This window comes from Colias croceus, chromosome 2 (genome assembly GCF_905220415.1).
Source record: "Colias croceus chromosome 2, ilColCroc2.1".
Taxonomy (NCBI): Eukaryota; Metazoa; Arthropoda; class Insecta; order Lepidoptera; family Pieridae; genus Colias; species Colias croceus.
In genome coordinates, this window is record NC_059538.1 from 5,123,787 (window position 1) to 5,142,877 (window position 19,091).

At 31.7% G+C, this 19,091-nt stretch overlaps 3 protein-coding genes across 4 annotated transcripts in view; 1 reads left to right on the forward strand and 2 right to left on the reverse strand.

Moving 5' to 3' along the window:
• The window catches only part of LOC123699171 (guanine nucleotide-releasing factor 2), a 33,677-nt gene extending 26,814 nt beyond the window's left edge, over window positions 1-6,863 (reverse strand). Inside the window, exon 1 of the mRNA XM_045646096.1 lies at window positions 6,707-6,863. Coding sequence (XP_045502052.1) covers window positions 6,707-6,743 — 37 coding nt within the window. The 5' untranslated portion in view covers window positions 6,744-6,863. The remainder of the gene's footprint in view (window positions 1-6,706) is intronic.
• A 2,851-nt stretch (window positions 6,864-9,714) lies between these two features.
• LOC123699412 (parafibromin) lies at window positions 9,715-17,222 on the forward strand. The gene is made up of 12 exons (XM_045646360.1): window positions 9,715-10,042; window positions 10,140-10,245; window positions 10,450-10,569; window positions 10,648-10,793; window positions 11,223-11,448; window positions 11,757-11,928; window positions 12,209-12,340; window positions 12,669-12,843; window positions 13,129-13,246; window positions 13,589-13,730; window positions 14,780-14,921; window positions 15,881-17,222. The coding sequence occupies exons 1-12, from the start codon at window positions 9,912-9,914 to the stop codon at window positions 15,915-15,917; spliced, it is 1,647 nt and encodes a 548-aa protein (XP_045502316.1). The 5' UTR covers window positions 9,715-9,911; the 3' UTR covers window positions 15,918-17,222.
• Window positions 17,223-17,326: 104 nt separating this feature from the next.
• The window catches only part of LOC123699388 (b(0,+)-type amino acid transporter 1-like), a 29,523-nt gene continuing 27,758 nt past the window's right edge, over window positions 17,327-19,091 (reverse strand). For both annotated transcript variants that reach the window (XM_045646343.1, XM_045646336.1), the window contains exon 13: window positions 17,327-19,043. In XM_045646343.1, coding sequence (XP_045502299.1) covers window positions 18,976-19,043 — 68 coding nt within the window. In that variant the 3' untranslated portion in view covers window positions 17,327-18,975. The remainder of the gene's footprint in view (window positions 19,044-19,091) is intronic.

Below are 19,091 nucleotides of genomic sequence, written 5' to 3' on the forward strand. Positions count from 1 at the left end.
AAAATATATGTTGACATATAATTGACCATGTGTTGCAATCCATGATTATTTTACGGTTCATACAGCACGTTTATAAGTGTAACAGGGTCAATCAATTTTTAAAGGTCCCGATCATAATTTTCTCGTATTTTTTTTTTTTACTTAATTTTCAGCATTTTACTATTTCATTTAGAAGATAATTCTTCGTAGATTAAGATTATATAAGCAGCAGTGATGTTGATTAAATACATTTGTGGATTTAACTTCACGAACCGATCTATTCACGGGAAATAATGTCCTTTGGACAACTTACACAATAGTACTTTTTTAAATGTTAAATTCCCTTAAGAATTAAAACAATTTCTTCTAATATTAAATAATAAATAATGTTTTGATATTTGTTCTATTTACACCCAAAATACGAAATATTTTTATTAAAATTGAAACGAATGATGTCTTTTGAACAACCAAATAATGTTTCATATATAAAAAAGTTTCAGTAAAGCGGAAATAGTGATATTTTTTACAAAAAAACTATTAAGGCGAGGTTGTTACGTATCGTATTATTGATTTTACTTAATTAAAATGAACTGATTCTCGATAAAACTGAATGAATGAAGTATAATGTGATTTTCATATGGGGACATCTTAGTTGTAGTAGTAGCGTCTTGATTTTTGAAATGTTAAAATTACAATTAAACTAGACATAAAATCGCGTAATAAAAATGTGTTCCCGAAACAGCCGAGTAATAAACAAAACATGAACTATTTAACTGTTAAAGTATAAGTTTTATATAATTATTGTCCTAGGGACAACCAAATTGTCCATGGTACAACCACTTTGGTTGACCAAGTGACTGGTTGTCCGCGGGACATTTTTTAAATTTTGAGCCGCCAAGCAAATACTATTGTTATTTTATATATTAATCTCAGCTCACACTAAAATATAGACGAAAGCGCATCTCGTGTAGTATAATTGATAACAATGCATCAAGTACTTACGTTTTAATCACAGTTGTCTGACGGACTGACAAAAAAGCCACCCCACACTCACCAACAACGCTCGGACGACTGTTGCCGTGATTTTATACAAATCAAAGTGGCGTTTGAGCCCGACCGTTAATTATTGTGTTTAGCTTGTTGTTTAGGAATCTACCGCGCCATATGTGTTTTGGTTTCATAACTAAATTACGGTTGTCTGTGAGACCTGTGTCATGTAGGTGATTTATGGGGACAAAAGTAAAATGCCTGAAAATCGTATTATATCCAATAAAAAAAAAATGGTTTGTATGTTTGGATGTCAATAATTATGTACTGAAACAAGGAGTGTATTTGGTATTTATGGTCGTGATAGTATGTGTTCGTGATGCGAAGTTTGTTAATGCATTGTGGCATGGGGACAAATGTGATAGTACTGGAAAATTGCATTTAGTCCCTCGACAACCATGAAACAACGCACAAATTAATAAAACAAGTAAAATATTGTTCGCAATAATGCTAGAAAATATTAAAAGGAATATAATTAAAACGAATTTAACTCTTTATGATTTCATGTTTATTAATTATCCTTCAGGGACATGATCCGTACACGTCGGACCAATAAAAGTTGATCGACCCAACAATAACGAATGGCAAACATATCAATATACGGATGGAATAATGTAAGTTGATCATATTATGGGATTTATTATCATAGCAAATGTATAGATTTTCATCTTTATGGAATGTTTTTTATTGAAAAATTATACCTATTATATTAACGACTAGCTTCCGCCCGCGACTCCGTCCGCGTGGAAAAATTAAGAAAAATTAAGATTAATTTTTTTTCTACGTATTTTTCCAGGATAAAAAGTATCCTATTTTACGCCCAGGATAATAAGGTATAATTATACCAAGTTTCATCGAAATCGAACCGGTAGTTTTCACGTGATGTCTTCACATACAGACAGACAGACAGACAGACAGACAGACAGACAGACAGACAGACAGACAGACAGACAAAAATTTTTTTAATCACATATTTGGGTTTGGTATCGATCCAGTAACACCCCCTGCTAGTTATTTTTTCAATATTTTCAATGTACAGATTTGACCCTTCTACAGATTTATTATATGTATAGATGTATAGATTATTTTTTTGTAAATACAATAAAACACATTATGATGATTTAAACTACTTTTGCTAGGAGATATTGTGTTATGCGCTTATCACATGTGGTTTTTTATTACACAAGCTCCAAGCTATGAAATATAAGATATTCTCAGAGAATTTTAGCAATAATTGTGAACGTAAGTCGAATCGATTAGTCAACGTATGTACTAACGTTATAACTCTTTATGTTACTAATCCTCTTATATCGTTTTGTAACCGATGATTAAGAAATTCGCAATCATAAAGTACTTATTTAGTAGCCCTTTGGTCGAAAATGGACCATTATCATAAATAAAAGTCTGCAATACACATGGCTGTGTTTTAAATGAATGGTAGTGTTTAGTTTTTTTTTTAATGCGATATGCGATATCTAAATAATTGCAGTATTCTGTACTTCTCCATATCTATACTTAATATTATAAAGCTGAAGAGTTTGTTTGTTTGTTTGTTTGTTTGAAAGCCCTAATCTCCGGAACTACTGGTCCGATTTGAAAAATTATTTCGGTGTTAGATAGCTCATTTATGGAGGAAGGCTATATATATATCATCACTCTAGGAGTAGAGTAGAGCCACGGGGGTGAAATTTTCGTAAAAAACGTCTAAAATTTTTTTCTTCACGTATTAAAAATATACTTATGGGTTTGTATTTAGATGCAAGTTTACTTGGTAGGTACATAGTATATGAATTCTGGGCCAATTTTATTGTTTACATGTTGCAAGTTGCAACATCCAACTCCAAGAGTCACGATATTAGCGCATTAAACATCATTACCACCTCACAAGTTACGCATAAGGTCGTAATAACAATAAATCGTTTAGAAACGGTCGCAGACCGCTAAATCGTCACAAACGCATATATTATACAAGATACATGCAAACAGTGCGTTATGGACGACTAGAGATTCGAGATATAAGTTGAAATAAGATACCATAGTACAAACCTTTCACTTTCAACAAAAGGAAAGATAACATCGACAAATTCTAATAATGCTATTCGAGCACTTAAGGCATTTTGCCAACCTGCCGTAACACAACATCAACCTCAATCAAGATTCGCTAGGTACTTTGTGCATTCAAACAAACATTTGCGCAAACAAAGCTATGCGAATAGCTTGAGGTAATGGAGGAAATAATGACTTGTGCCGAGTGCAAATGGGTTCCCCATAACGGATCTTAACATTCAGAAACACTTCATGATGTTTTCAGATATTACATCCACGAATTATAAATGGTAAGATTACACAGGTACATCAAAGTTCTTTAATTAAATTGCACGTGTAACGGTGTAATGTAGTATCATCCATCAACTATTTTTATCTATAATTTACATCACTGTAAATTATTGTAGTAACTAATGACGATATTTTAGCTTTTACGAATTTAAAGTATAATGGACGGTCCATTTATCGTTGCCTTGATATGTCAATCAAAATTCAAAAGTAATAACCTACAATAAACTTAAATTACTTATACACAATTATTTTGAGTAAATTTATTAAGAAAGGCTAAAACATGTAATGTAGGAAATGGAAACTAGGCGGTAGTACAAGTCTCTGTCGAGGTCCCGTTATGGAGCTTTAGCAGATAGGCCAAAGCACGTAGGCATTGCTATGTAACTGTCTCAAATTATAATTATTATAATACAATAGAGATAATGATTTCACATTGCTTGAACATTTGTAAAATATAATGAATTTAACGTTTATTTTAGAGGCAGTTTATAAGTGGGTCGTACATTATGAATACACTTTAATAACATCTTTAACTACATTTTCTGATATGGTAGGTATGATATTCGTGTTATATTACGAGGCAAACTAAAAATTCATTTATATAATCTTTTCTAGAGCCGCTGTGCCGCTAATTGTTACAGTTTAATGTATTAGGTACATCTAAATAATACGTGAAGCAAAAACTTTGTACCCCTTTTTACCAAAATCGCTATTGCTGGGTGAAATTTGGCACACTTGTAGTCCACTAATATTCTTTTAAAGTAATGCATGTAAAAATAGATTAAATTAGTAAAAAATAACAACGACCTAGCATTTGACAGACACACGCAAGTGTACTCTTTTAAGTTATTTTCACACCAAGAGCATTAAAATAACAAGATTGGAAGATGTGGAATTATGTTGACGATTTGTATTTCTAGGTGGATCAAAGGTTAAGAAACAATAATATTATAAAACCTGCATTCTAAAGTCTCCGTCTTTCCTAAGCTTCATCTTTCAACGTAGGTGATAGCCAATTTAAGCGAAATATAATAGTTGTAGAGGAAACCGCAATCCCGTGCATTCAAATTCCTTGATCATTGACGTTTATTGCAAGCCAACCGCATTTATTGCATCGATACGATATTGATCGACATCAGAATATATTTTATCTTACTGAGATGTGCCTTTAAATTGCGTCGGCTCTTTCAAAGGTGTTTTCGATATTACTCAAGCGTTAAACAAACTTATTGGAGATGATTATCATTGTACTGTCGAATAAGTCAATTAATCTTGCATTTAACTGAAAAATTACGTTTCGCCAATATATCAGCAGAGAAATTGTTCATTGACAATCGTTGTAAAACAATAACTGTGACAATGCCTACCTATTTGAATTTTCACTTCACGGCCAATTTAAATGACCGAGGGAGCACGAAGAAAATAACTTTCACATATTACTAGAAACTCAAACAAATTAATCGTGTCTACATACGCAATATTTTAAACTTTAAACATTAGAGTTTGTAAATGAAAAAACGATAATGACATTGAAAAAAAAAATTGAAATTTCCCAAAATAATTTAGCACTAGTTACCTACATCAAAAAATTTATGTTAGGTAGATACATACAGGGTAAACAGTACCTATAAAGTGCGAACGTTGGATTTTTTGACGCTTTTACATTTAAAGTTTTAATGGATATTTTGCGTAATTCCTCAACAACTTGTTGTATCAAATAGTACAATATGACCTTTGCAAATAAATAGAACCTTGAAATCAAATGTTAAACAGGCAAATTCATTAATGACCCGTGATAGGGCGTCTAACTCTCATGCTAGTACGGAACAAGGCCGCGCTCGGCGGATACCCGCGTGGCCCGATCTTCACATTCCATTAACTATGCATCGCGAATTAGTATTTGGGCCACACTATTTAATAATTACTACAGTTTGGTGACTCAGTAGCTAAACCATGACGAACTATAAATAGTACAATTATATACAGCTGAAGAGTTTGTATGTATAATGTATGAATGCACTAATCTCAGGAACTACTTAGCCGATTTCACTGTTGGATATAATCCCAGGCCCACAGACAATGGCTGTGGGGGAATCTTTAGCTATTATTTTAATATTTATAATTTTTGTCAATTTAATCCCTCAGCCCCCGGAATCACAGACAATAGAAAATCTATTGTGTCGTGGTCTCATTGGGCCGCTCGGTGGTCAATGGGTTAATATTCAACCAACTTTTGGAAAAACAAGATACATACATAGATATAGATAGATAGATCTCCTGTATTATTTTTTGGTTTTGTTACTCAATAACTGGGTATGGGTTATCAACTGAATAACAGGATTATATTTGTGTTTGATAGAAAATTGCTCTCATTTGATCCCAATATAGAATTTGGAGTTGTAACATCCACCCCAAGAAATATTGCGACATTTTGGTAAAAAATAATAATATTATGTACCTATGTAACTTATAATTACTTTTTTTACATTAAAATATAATTTCTACCTACAAAAATAAATTATATATATATATTATAGGTATATACTTCAGGAAAGTAAATTACCTAAAATACCAATTCATTTAAAACTATAGTTTTTCTTGTTGAAACAGGCAAGATCTAATTTAATACTGTCTTCAAATTCTACCTACAAAACTTGCGGAATCCATACTTAGAGGAAAACATTAAAAAAAAAATTATCTATGAATATTTATAGCGTATGTAATCTATGACATAATGAAATTGAACTCAGTACCTATTTATACAATTTTTTTCAATAATAAATATAGTAGGTATCTACATAAAGTAATCCGTCTTGAATGAAATAAAACTTATATCTGACTGCATATAGAAAAATGTTTATGCTATCCTATATAAGGCAACCACTACAAAACTTGTCACTTGACTGGAATTTTTTGTTACATTTCTGTTTTGATAACTGATTAATGATAAAATAATATATTTAATAAAATGCAGGCATAGGTACATGTTTTTGCTTAGATTATTAGTTTTTAAAAACATTCATTACGAAATAAAAACTTATTTATGTCATTTTCAAACTTAAGTTCACATATTTTTAATATTTTATTTACATTGTTGATAATATTTCGCGACATGAGCTCGAGCTGTGTCTAAAAAAGTATGAATTGTGTCCTTATTTTAAACACATAGAGCACAGAAACACTGTGTTTTTAAGAGAAAGCGTGCGTTTCAAATGCGTTATTTAATAGACTCCGCTAGTAATAAATATGCAGAAGCGAAACTATTTATAAGAAGTACAAAAGTAGAATACCAATAAATTAGTAGTCTCAAGTGGAATGTTAAGAATATACAATATCTTCTTACCTTGCCCACATTTCTCAGACTTGGGAGTTGAAGTCATTATTAATTTATTATCAGTCCAATGTCATATTATTGTAGTTATTGGCGCTTTACAATTTAGAAAAACTTTTTACTGTCTTCAGTAAAATAAGAATCGACCGGCAGCCATATTAGACACTATATTTTCGTTCTGTCAACTTCTGTTTATATCAAAAAGTGTTGTACCTATACACGTTTCACTACTTTAATAAATTGATGATAAATTAATAATTTTTATTGATAAATAACAATAATTTGAGTTATTTTATTTACAAAATTAATAATATTTTTTTAACAGAAGAAACTTAGCACCCCATCTATGGAATTTTGGGTCGAAAATGACCTTGATCGTTAGGTCCCCGTTAGGTCCTTTAAGGTCCCACAATTTTTTCGTTAGGTCCCCTTTAGTTTTTTTTTAAATAATTTTTTAAATTTTAGGTATAAAAAAATGCAACTTTAGCACCCCATCCATAGAATTTTGGGTCAAAAATGACCTTAATCGATAGGTCTCCGTTAGGTCCTATAAGGTCCCACAATTTTTTCGTTAGGTGCCCTTTAGTTTTTTTTTAATAATTTTTTTTTAATTTTAGGTATAAAAAAGTTACACTTTAGCACCCCATCCATAGCAAAATTGGCAAATTTTATCAAAATCGTATTCTTTACCGTTAGGTCCGTATAGGCTCATCATTGAAATTGTTGAATTATTTATTTTATTAAAATTATAAAATAATAAAAACCTGCGCATGCGCCTTAGAGCATTAAGGCATGCGCACATCATACATAAACAGCGCGAAATTTAAAATCGTATCGTTTCATTTATTAAATAAATCTATTGTTCTGAGAGTGCTTATTTATTAAAAACCTACTTTTCAACCTAGACTTAAAATAACTATTAGTGTATTAGTGTCAATTTAAGGTGTATTATATATATTTTTTGTAGCGGCCACAGGGCCACACTATCTGGAATGTCATCGCGGCGTTTCTGCGTAGGGTCAATCATCATAATTATGGTAACTTAGGTTATAGTTGGAAATAAAGTTTTGATACTTTAATTTATTATTACGAGCTTTGTTTTTTTGAGAGATTAACAACCTCTTCATCTATATAATATTATATATATATGTAATCTGGTACTGTTATCTGATACAGATAAAAAAAAGAACAGCTAGTGAAAGTAAGAAAAAACATAATAAAATACAATTAAATTTTGTTTAATCAATATAATCATATTAAATCCGCGTTATAAAAGCCGCGTTCAGACGCGAATAAAGAATAAGAATCACTATCATTATCTCTGACATCATTAACAGGTTCACTGTCCAGCTTATAGAGTGAGAATTGTTCCACACGTCCAGTTATGTTTTTATGTCCGTCCAGCAATTATTTATGATAAAACGGTACATCTGTTACCTATGTCCCGACACTATTTGGTATATAGGTTATGTTCTGTCAAGTCCACGTGAAATAAATGACGATCTCTCCACGTTCACTGTTAAAAACAGCCTGGAAATCGTATGGACGACCAGACCACATATGGTCTGTGGACTAGTAGTGCTATATACTCTACAGACCATATTTGGTCTGTGGACAGTGAACCTGTTAACTCTTCCATGTCTGCAGTTATTCCATCTTGTTTTTTTTGTACTGCTCTTCAACATGATTATCATGGTTCGGTCAAAGAATAAATCTCGTCGAGATACTGATTTTGTGTCTTTAAACATTTTGAACGGACCAGATCGTTCAATTTTATATTGTTGCTTGAATAGTTTTTAACTTGATTACTGGTATCGTCCATGCAAAATAATAATATTAAACAAATCATACCTACTTATAATAATGTGCAATGCAATCAAGATGAAAAGCATCAAAATATCAAGTCACACTTAACAATGCATTGAGATATTTCTCGTAAACACTCTTGTTTTTCCTTGAAAATTACATCTCTTTCAAATTGTTTCATTTTAAATTTATTAATCATAGTTTAAAGTTTTCGTCATGTTTTCAAAAATATTTTTTTTAATTTTTTTTTTAGAAATCACTAAAATCCTAAGCTAAAATTGCAGAAAAAAAAAACACTTTGACAAGCTTTGACACATCAACAACTCAGGTTTTAATGACAGTTAACTGTCAAGTGTTGCCAAATAAATTTTCGAAATAAAAAGCCAGTTTCATCTTTCGGACGTGACTAGTATAGATTTATTTATTGATTTAAATTTAATAAATGAAACGATACCAATTTAAATTTCGCATTGTTTATGTATGATGTGCGCATGCCTTAATGCTCTAAGGCGCATGCGCAGGTTTTTATTATTTTATAATTTTAATAAAATAAATAATTCAACAATTTCAATGATGAGCCTATACGGACCTAACGGTAAAGAATACGATTTTGATAAAATTTGCCAATTTTGCTATGGATGGGGTGCTAAAGTGTAACTTTTTTATACCTAAAATTAAAAAAAAATTATTAAAAAAAAACTAAAGGGGACCTAACGAAAAAATTGTGGGACCTTATAGGACCTAACGGAGACCTATCGATTAAGGTCATTTTTGACCCAAAATTCTATGGATGGGGTGCTAAAGTTGCATTTTTTTATACTTAAAATTTAAAAAATTATTAAAAAAAAAACTAAAGGGGACCTAACGAAAAAATTGTGGGACCTTAAAGGACCTAACGGGGACCTAACGATCAAGGTCATTTTCGACCCAAAATTCCAAAATTCCAAAATTCCATAGATGGGGTGCTAAGTTTGCACTGGTTTAGATACTTTAGGTTATTTTATTCAATAACAAACCAAATACAAGTAAATACTATTATTTACTCAACTACAGATTTATTTTAAAAATTCCTTAAAATTATCTGAATTATTTTTAAATGATTATATGAAATCAAAGTTGAACTTCTTTTATATAGTTTTGTCAATCTAATAATGAATGCACCTTCATTATCTGTTACTCGTTTGCAACAAATTGACAGCAGACAATTTGTAAAAATAGAAATGGAGATCGTTGTGTTTGACATCGTGTATCAACAATTTCTGATATCTTGTGTTATGTAGTGATTAATAAATAAAAGTGCAAAGGTTTTCGTTGACTTTATGCAAATAATGTTCGTAGCTTGTTGAACTTTTACGGAGAGATATTGAGCAAAATTCTGTTTGTTTATTAACGCCAACAAGACGAAGTAATCATGGCGGATCCACTGAGTTTGCTTCGACAATATAACGTAAATAAAAAAGAAATTATTGAACGGGACAACCAAATTATATTTGGCGAATTTTCGTGGCCGAAAAATGTTAAAACAAACTATCTTATGTGGGGGTAAGTAACCGTTTTTCCTTTATGACAATCGAATGTAGGTAACCTATTATCTAACAAAAATGGATAAATTTTTCAAATTATTATATATTTTTTGCAGTTCGGGCAAGGAGGGGTGCGAAAAAGAATATTACACTTTGGAATGCCTGCTTTTCATACTTAAAAATACACACTTGACCCATCCTGTTTATGTAAAACAAGCAGCTGTAAGTGAGAATCGTTATATTTTATTTATATACAAGCAAGTGCACGGTAAAATAATGTATTTATAATATGACTTTGAGTTTGAGTATATTTGAATCATTGACAGGCAGTAAAAGGAATGATCGGGCAAATATCAAATATTATAAATATATATTTTTTTGTTCAAAAACAACAATCATACGATCTATATTTGCTTTTCTTTACAGGCTGCAAATATACCACCTGTGCGCCGTCCCGATCGTAAGGATATGCTTGCATATCTTAATGGTGAGACGGCAACTAGTGCATCTATTGACAAAAGTGCACCCTTAGAAATACCAACACAGGTATGTATGAATTTGACTACCGATATTACAATCATTTGTACTGTGATTGTAATAAAATGCTTATTTTAAACAATAAAGGTTAAACGAACACATGACCATGATGGTGGCGAATCAGCAGCCAAGAAACCTCGTATTGAAGAGATTCATGTACAAAAAGTGCGAGAGCAACTTGCAGCTCGCCTTGATGCACCTAAAGAAGCTTCTGTCACCGTTGACAATATCAAGTAAGATTTTATTTGTTAATTAGTTTGAGTCACAAAGAAATTAAATTTTATACACGTTGTGCTAAAAAGTCATCATCATCATCATCAGCCCATATACGTTCCCACTGCTGGGACACGGGCCTCCTATGAGGCGAGGGTACAGGCCATAATCCACCGCGCTGGCCAAGTGCGTGTTGGCGGATGACACATGTCGTCGAACTTTTTAATTCTTCGACATGTCGGTTTCCTCACGATGTTTTCCTTCACCGTTCGAGCAGTGGTGATGTTACAACATGCGCAGATAAATTGAAAAATCAATTTAATTCCTGCGCGCTCGCCTGGTCTCGAACCACGGACTTATCGATTCGAAATCCGAGGTCTCACCATTGAGCCACCACTGCTCTGTGCTAAAAAGTAATAAAATAAAAATATTTTTCTCTCTTCTTACAGATCTCTATCTGAAGCCATGTCTGTGGAAAAGATTGCAGCTATTAAGGCAAAACGTTTGGCTAAAAAAAGGACTACAATTAAAAGTAATGACTACTCTGATACACTTGGTGTGGTTGGATCAGACTTGAGGGCTATATTGGATTATGATGTTGATCTCACCAAGGATATTATCAGTCGAGAAAGGCAGTGGAGGACTAGGACAACAGTATTACAGAGCAATGGAAAAGTAAGAAGCTTATTCTAATACATTCAATATAGTTTAAAGCTTATTTGTTAAGCTACAATTTTATTAATTAATAAATGCATAAAACCTTGACTAAAGGGACAAGCTAAATAATGATTTTGCAGCATGAATGGATGCTGGGATTATACTTTTGTGAAATTAATACAATTTATTATGAATTTGTATTAATCGAGTGTAGATTTTTTAATGAAATTAATTTTAATATTGGTTATGTAGCTTAAAAGTAATCCATAAAACACATACAATTAATTGAAAATTTGTTGAGTTTGAGTTTAAGCTTGTTATTTCAGATATTTGCAAAGAGCATTGGAGCACTACTTGGAAGTATAAAAGCAAGGGAAGAAGGCAGGGCAGGAGTGCCGAGGCCTCAACCAGTCGTGCTTCCCCAACCAACTACAATCCCTGCACAGCAAACACAGTATAACAGATACGATCAGGAAAGATTTATTAGGCAAAAAGAAGGTATAATTTCGTATCAAATATGTATACTTCAATGAATGAACTGAATCTTTATTATTTTCATGTCTACATCAGTGCATTGAGTGTTGAAATAAATGTGATAAAGCCACTTTTTCTGATTTTAGCTTTTTAATTAGTTTTCTATTTTACTTGTATAATTTTGAGTAATTAATAAATAAATAAAAATAATATCTACAATCTTGAGTCATAAAAGAATGATTTGCCGATCAATAGATTGGAGCTATTATAAACTGATTTGTATATAACAATATTCATGTTGCAGAAACGGAGGGCTTCAAAATCGACACTATGGGAACATATCATGGTATGACACTGAAGTCAGTGACAGAGGGCCCCAGCGTGCCCGTTGCGGCGCGAGCTCCTGCCACGCCGAACCATCCACGACAAATGCCACGTGAGTATAATATTATGTGGTCGTGATATTCAATGTTGTTAAGAAAAGTCTTTCCTATGGATCTGAAAATGACGCCTTATAGGATCAATGTTATTTGTTGTGTGATGAAGACAAAATTAAATCTATTCCAGTAAATATTATGTGCAGTTTTTGTTGTGTTGTGTAATAGAAATCCACCATCTATATACATATTATATTGTTGTATCAATTGCAATATGAACTATCCAAGGAAAAATGAATGCGAAAGAAAGACAGGTGCACCTGTTTTTTTATTAAAAAAAAATTAACAACCTCTTACTAATTAGAAATGGCACACATAAATTTGCAGAAAACGGCCCTATACCAAGCACGCCCGGTCGTAAAGAGCTTTTACCAGTGGCGGCTGCAAGGCCTCCAACGGGCGGAGGGAAGAGACCATCTCGAACGCCCATCATCATCATACCCGCAGCTGCTACGTCACTCATATCTATGTTCAATGTTAAGGATATGCTTCAGGATCTTAAGTAGGTGTAAATGATAAAATTTTTCATTGCTAGTTACAGTTTATTCTTCTTAATTATAGAATGTTTAATTCATCTCCTCTTTTATAGTGAAATGCTTACAATTCACATATTAGTGAAAGTTCTTATTATAATAATTAATTCATTTCAAATAATAAATATAGTCTAGTTATTTTTATTATAGATTTATACTATCTGTTTATTCCTTTGATCATTGTTTTGTTCTAGTATTTATGTGGCAGTCATTTTATGAAATTCCCAATAAAATATTCAACATTATTACCTCAGATTCGTGGCTGTGGAGCAAAAGAAAGCCGAAGGCGCCACACGTGAAAATGAAGTATTATTGCAGAGGCGAAAGGGTCCATCTGGTGACAATGTACCCAACAATGCAACAACAATAACGGTATTTATTTGAATTATTAACTATTTATTTAACCAAAAAAAGCTTCATCCTTTTCAAGTCCAGTAAAAGACGATTTTTGGGGCCATCCACAGGAAAATAATGATTTTATTATAATATCAGCTGTTCCTCGCGGTTTTACCGCATTGCTCTGCTCCTGTTGGTGTTAGCGTGATGATATATAGCCTATAACCTTCCTCGATAAATGGGCTATCTAACACCGAAAGAATTTTTCAAATTGGACCAGTAGTTCCTGAGATTAGCTCGTTCAAACAAACAAATAAAATCTTCAGCTTTATAATATTAGTATAGATGTATATTTTAAATTATATAAATATTGTTTAGGTCCCATATCGCGTGGTGGACAATCCCAGCAGGCTATCAGCGGCGGAATGGGACCGCGTGGTGGCCGTGTTCGTGCAGGGACCGGCCTGGCAGTTCAAGGGCTGGCCCTGGGATGGAAACCCTGTGCAGATATTTGCTAATAGTGAGTAGTAGCTAGTGGAGTCCTGAAGTGTTGAATTCTTTGGCTCTTTGAAACATTCAATAAATTACCTAGTTTTCACTATTTTACTTTAAAACATAAAAAAAAAATTGTAGTTTTTACTTTTCACTTTTCCGATAAATTTGTAAATTTTTGTAATACACTATGTGTTATAGTCATTCATAATTCACGTCTAATACATTCCATGATAATGATTATATTTTGTATTGAAAATATTATAAAATACCCTCATTTCGTAAATCATAAAATCATTATAATTTTATTTATATACACTTTTTATTCGGCCAAGGCTACGACACCACCTCCACCTTAAAACGCGCTTTATGAATTTTGTTTACTGCAAAAAAATATTAAAACATTTCCAAATTTCAATAACAAATCATTTTTTCTGCGTAACATTTATCATTCGTTAACCCATTGAGCCCCAAGCGGCCCGATCGGTCACAATAGATTTCCTATTGTGTCTGTGGTTCCGGGCCTGAGTTACTAATAAAAAATACGTCACTATAGTAGAGCCATTTTAATAGGCAACATTTGACAGTTCAACAAAATTCAACAACGTAACCTAGTAACGACGACATAGAATAACATGATATTTCGTTTTGTTAGAACTGCACATTTGCTTAACTTTTTTCAATTACGATTACATATTTATAATAATAATGACCGATAGAAGTTATTTTAAGATTTCATTTTACTGATAAACCATCCTAAACATAATAAACAATTTCTGAATTGAAGAACTGACGTCGCTACAATTTTGTGTCAATAAACCTTTTTTCTTTTTAAATACTAGAGACGTTACTCTAAAAATCGAAATCTGACATCTAGAATCGAATGCATTGATTACTTGTGAATAAAAATCATCATAAATTAATAAATTCGATTGACAAATGTTTCAAATCCGTATTGATTAATACACTTTAATCGATGTTTTTAAGCAGGTTACCTCTCTTCGAAGATAAAATTGATAGACGTCAAATGTTGCCTATTAAATTGGCTCGACTATAAACATATTATATTATCCGCAGTATGCGCGTTCCACCTGAAGTTCGACGAGATGAAGCTAGACGCGAACGTGGCGCGGTGGGCGGTGACGGTGATCAACCTGAGCCGCACCAAGCGACATCTCGACCGCGCCGCGCTGCTCGGCTTCTGGGAGACGCTCGACAAGTATGGATGTGGACTTTTTTTATTTATTTATTTGATAAGTAGTTTAAATGGTATATTGAAATATGTGATACGCTACTTATTTACACTTATACTTATATAAAAAAAGATTTATTTACTATTTCTTTATCCGAACCGCGAGGGACTGGAACATGCTTGGAACATGCTGAGTCTGTGTTCCCCGACGCGTAAAATATAAGGGTCTTCAAGCGTAGAGTGAACAGGTACCTTCTAGGGAAGCGCGTTCCATCTTAGACCACATCTCAGCTTAACATCAGGCGAGATTGTGGTCAAGCGCTTCCCTATTACCAATAAAAAAAAATACTTAAATGTTCAAGTTTCATTAGAATTTTATTTGCATTCAGAATGGATATTTAATGTTTACAAATAGAAGGAAAGAAACAAAAGTTATTTCTAATGGAAGTAAAGCTACTCAAGAATCCAACTTAAAAATAGTATTTATTTGGATGATACATTTCTATGTTCTTTCTTGAATAATTGTGAATATCTTGTCTATTGTTGTTTACAACAATTCAAATATTTGAGACAAACACTCTCTTTGATTTGTAATATGATACAGTTGGCAAAAAATGTCACTTACCAAATTATAACTCATAAACTCACAAAAGGAACTTGTATTAGACTGAATTATTTGGTTTAGTGCCCAAAGTCAAATTGTATTTAACACAAAAGCGGAATAAACACGAGTGATCATATAGCGGTCCAGATATTTGTTTTTTTTTTTATTTTAGTACGCTAAAATTCGACATTTTATATTTTGAGAGCTAGACTCGAAGGTAAGGATAACTATGATTATTTAAAAAAGTGGAACATGAAGGGTTACGAAACTGTCTTTAAATTGATACTGAACTGAACTGATTCCATCTTTATAATTGATATTCATAATCATTATATTTTATATTGTAGAAAAATATGTATAAAGATTTTTCTTTTTGTTACAGGCACATGATGAAGAATAAGCCACACCTTAGGTTTTAATTTTGTTATAGTGTTATTGAATTTTATCCTATAGATAAATATATTGTGTGAATATATGAACGCCTTACTAGCAAGCGAATCTAAGTCAATTCATACCATTTAATTATTATTTTGACTGACTGAAGTGATATTATTTAACCAATACATAGCTGTTACGATATTAAGAGAATGTATCTCTAAGTTTCCACAAGTAGTTTAATAAAACCTTGTTACTCCGCTGTTTTGTTAATCACTATTGCCTTATATACAGTTTTCAGTTTTTATAACCCTCCTTAGATTGTGGTAATTTTTACAGAAGTATCTCGGTTTAATAACGAAGTTTTTGTTTTGTCCTTCATAAATATCGGAATATTTTTCATACCCTATACTTACTCTTTTAAATAAATTTTATATAAATTGAAATTATTGACTAATTACATCTACTCGCTTCTTGACTTGACTTCTCAATTAAAATTCCTCAAAAGATTAACAGTCGCGAAACTCTCGTGTAGATGTAGTTTTAATAAAAATACTTTGGATCATTATAAAATCCCAATCAACGAGATAATTAGTTTTTTGACCTTTTCTTAATATATTTAAATAGTTATCTCTATCCAGGCTTTTGCTATTTGTATAAAATTGCAATGTCTTGTATGCTGAATCGAGTTTAATGAAATATTTGTTTTCGAATTTAATAAAATTATTAATATTAAGTAATATCGCGAGAATAATAAACAAGTTAAAGATATAATAGGTATCAAAAAATATCTGAATATTTTCATAAATGTTACAAATAGGTATTGAGAGCAGGGCTAGTCGTTAAAATTATATATTAATAGATCTTAAATCTTCATAACCCACTTTGAATTATAGGTTATTTCAATAGAATATTTCTATTCGTTTGTGAATAAAAGCGTCGCCCATGTATCGAATGTTTTGATTAAACACTTTGGTTCATTGAATTGGCGCCTTGCCGGCGTTGTTAAACCGCGGCTCCTAGCAACAGTGTCGTCACGCGACCTCATACTCCCAAGTGCCTTTGCGAACTGCGACATTCCATAATCTACGTGCCAACGTTAATGACTCGTCACAACAAGCTTAAATTGCATAAATTACTCTCAATTTCAATTTGATACTCGGATGAATTGAACATTCATTACTGGGAATAAGCGGTACCAAAAATAATACAATACTTGCTCTATGTAATGTTTTAGTCGTGTAAAGTTTTGACTCTTGTGTTATTCAGCCAAAGTACAATTAAATGGTATGGAAATGTCAAAAGATCTGTGATCTTTGTCATATAACAACAATAAATTGTTGAACTTACACTTTTCTTTTATTTCGCACCTGTAGTTCTAGAGAGGTCTATTTGACTATGAACCTATTCATAAAAAGGTACTGAAAGGTAGAAATAAAATTCACGATTCTATTTTCGGTTGTCTTTATTTAAAATTTACTTAATCAAATGACAATGTATAACAATAAATAAATCTGATCTTTAGGTATAGAAATAAGTATTTTAATGATATTTTCTGTACACAAAATAAAAACCATTTCCGTTTTACCCATAACAATATCACATCGTTAGGTTTGTGTACTTGAATGTGCCCATATTTATTATAGATACATAAATTAATGTTCAATTTACAATTGCTATGCAATACTTGATACATTAAAACTTAAGCATTTTTAATGGGCTATCCAAATATTTCTAATTTACAATTGTATTATTTGTCTCACAAAATAGTTAACACGACTGTTTTTACTTACAATTTATTAAAATTCAAGCGTGGAAATCGTCAACTACTTACCATGTTACACTTTTAAAAACAAATCCTGACGTTAAAAATATACATTCTTCTAAATAATGTATTTTTTGTTAAAATACAACAACCACCAACAATAATTACCACTGGGTGGGATTATTTATATGCCCTAACTAAGATTTTCACACTTTAACTTATACATAATAAAAATACAACCTGAACAGTGTCGTAATGCCCCGGCAAGGAATGATAGGACCAATTTTTGCCGGTCGCAAAACTTCTGCCCATATATTTTTGTAAAAAGATAAATAAACACACTTAGTCTTTATTAAGGGATAGAAAAAAATATAAAAATTGACAGTATCGTTAAGTCTTCATTGAAAAAAAAAAACTGAAAACGCCAAAGCTTTTCAATATTGTGCAATCCCTGTAAAAGCACATTATTTGCTTTTACAGTGACGATAGAAATAATTTCGTTATCTATCCCTTCTGATACATAATAAAAAGATAAAAATTCCTATCAAATTATAATAATTACGATAGAGCTAAATATTAAACTAAAAACCTAGAAGTACGTCTAGAAAGCTATGTAGTATAAATGAGAGCTGATGAATCCTACAAACCATGAGTTTAGCACAATCACTCATAGCTATTTGTAAATGATATAGAAATTATAATTCCTTACAATATCGTGGGCTCGAATTGAGTCTTATTATTCAAAAACAAATAAATGTTTGCTTTCCATCAAAAGAACTTTATGATAGTAGTTACAGTATGGGCCTTAATTTTTTAATTTAAACCCTGTTTCTTTTTTTTTTTTGGCATGACCTTAAACTGCATGATCCTTGAGGAATGATTCGTGCAAACTAATGAACGATCGATCTACGCTTATACATAGTAAATCATCTTAAATAGCACAAAGCATATTGAGTTTCACTAAAAATAAAATTGGTGTGGTATTTAATTTTTATTCATTACTTATAAACAAATATTTTAGAGCAATAATTAACATTAGGGTATTTTAAATTTTACTTTGCCATAATACATTCAGTAAAAATTCAAAAATACCATAAAAGGAACAAATTTTGTATCAGTCAAAAAATATATTAAATGAACTTGGTCTAAAATATAGGTAAGTACTTAATTTAAATTTCGAAGTTCTTTGTCATTTAAACTGTTAGGTAATATACCTAATTGAGCTCCTACCATTTTGCGGCAACTATGAAGTGCCGTATAGGAATAAAATAAGTACAGATCTTTAAATAAAATCCATATTATAAAATATAAAGTTGCCTTTTAAAGTCGGCGCGGACTCAGTACTCGAAAGTGGTCGATGTTGGCACAACTTCCAAGATCATCTGCAGAAACACCGTTATCTTATCTGTAGGAGAAAAGGTTACGTATTGAAATAATCAAATTTACAAAGAAC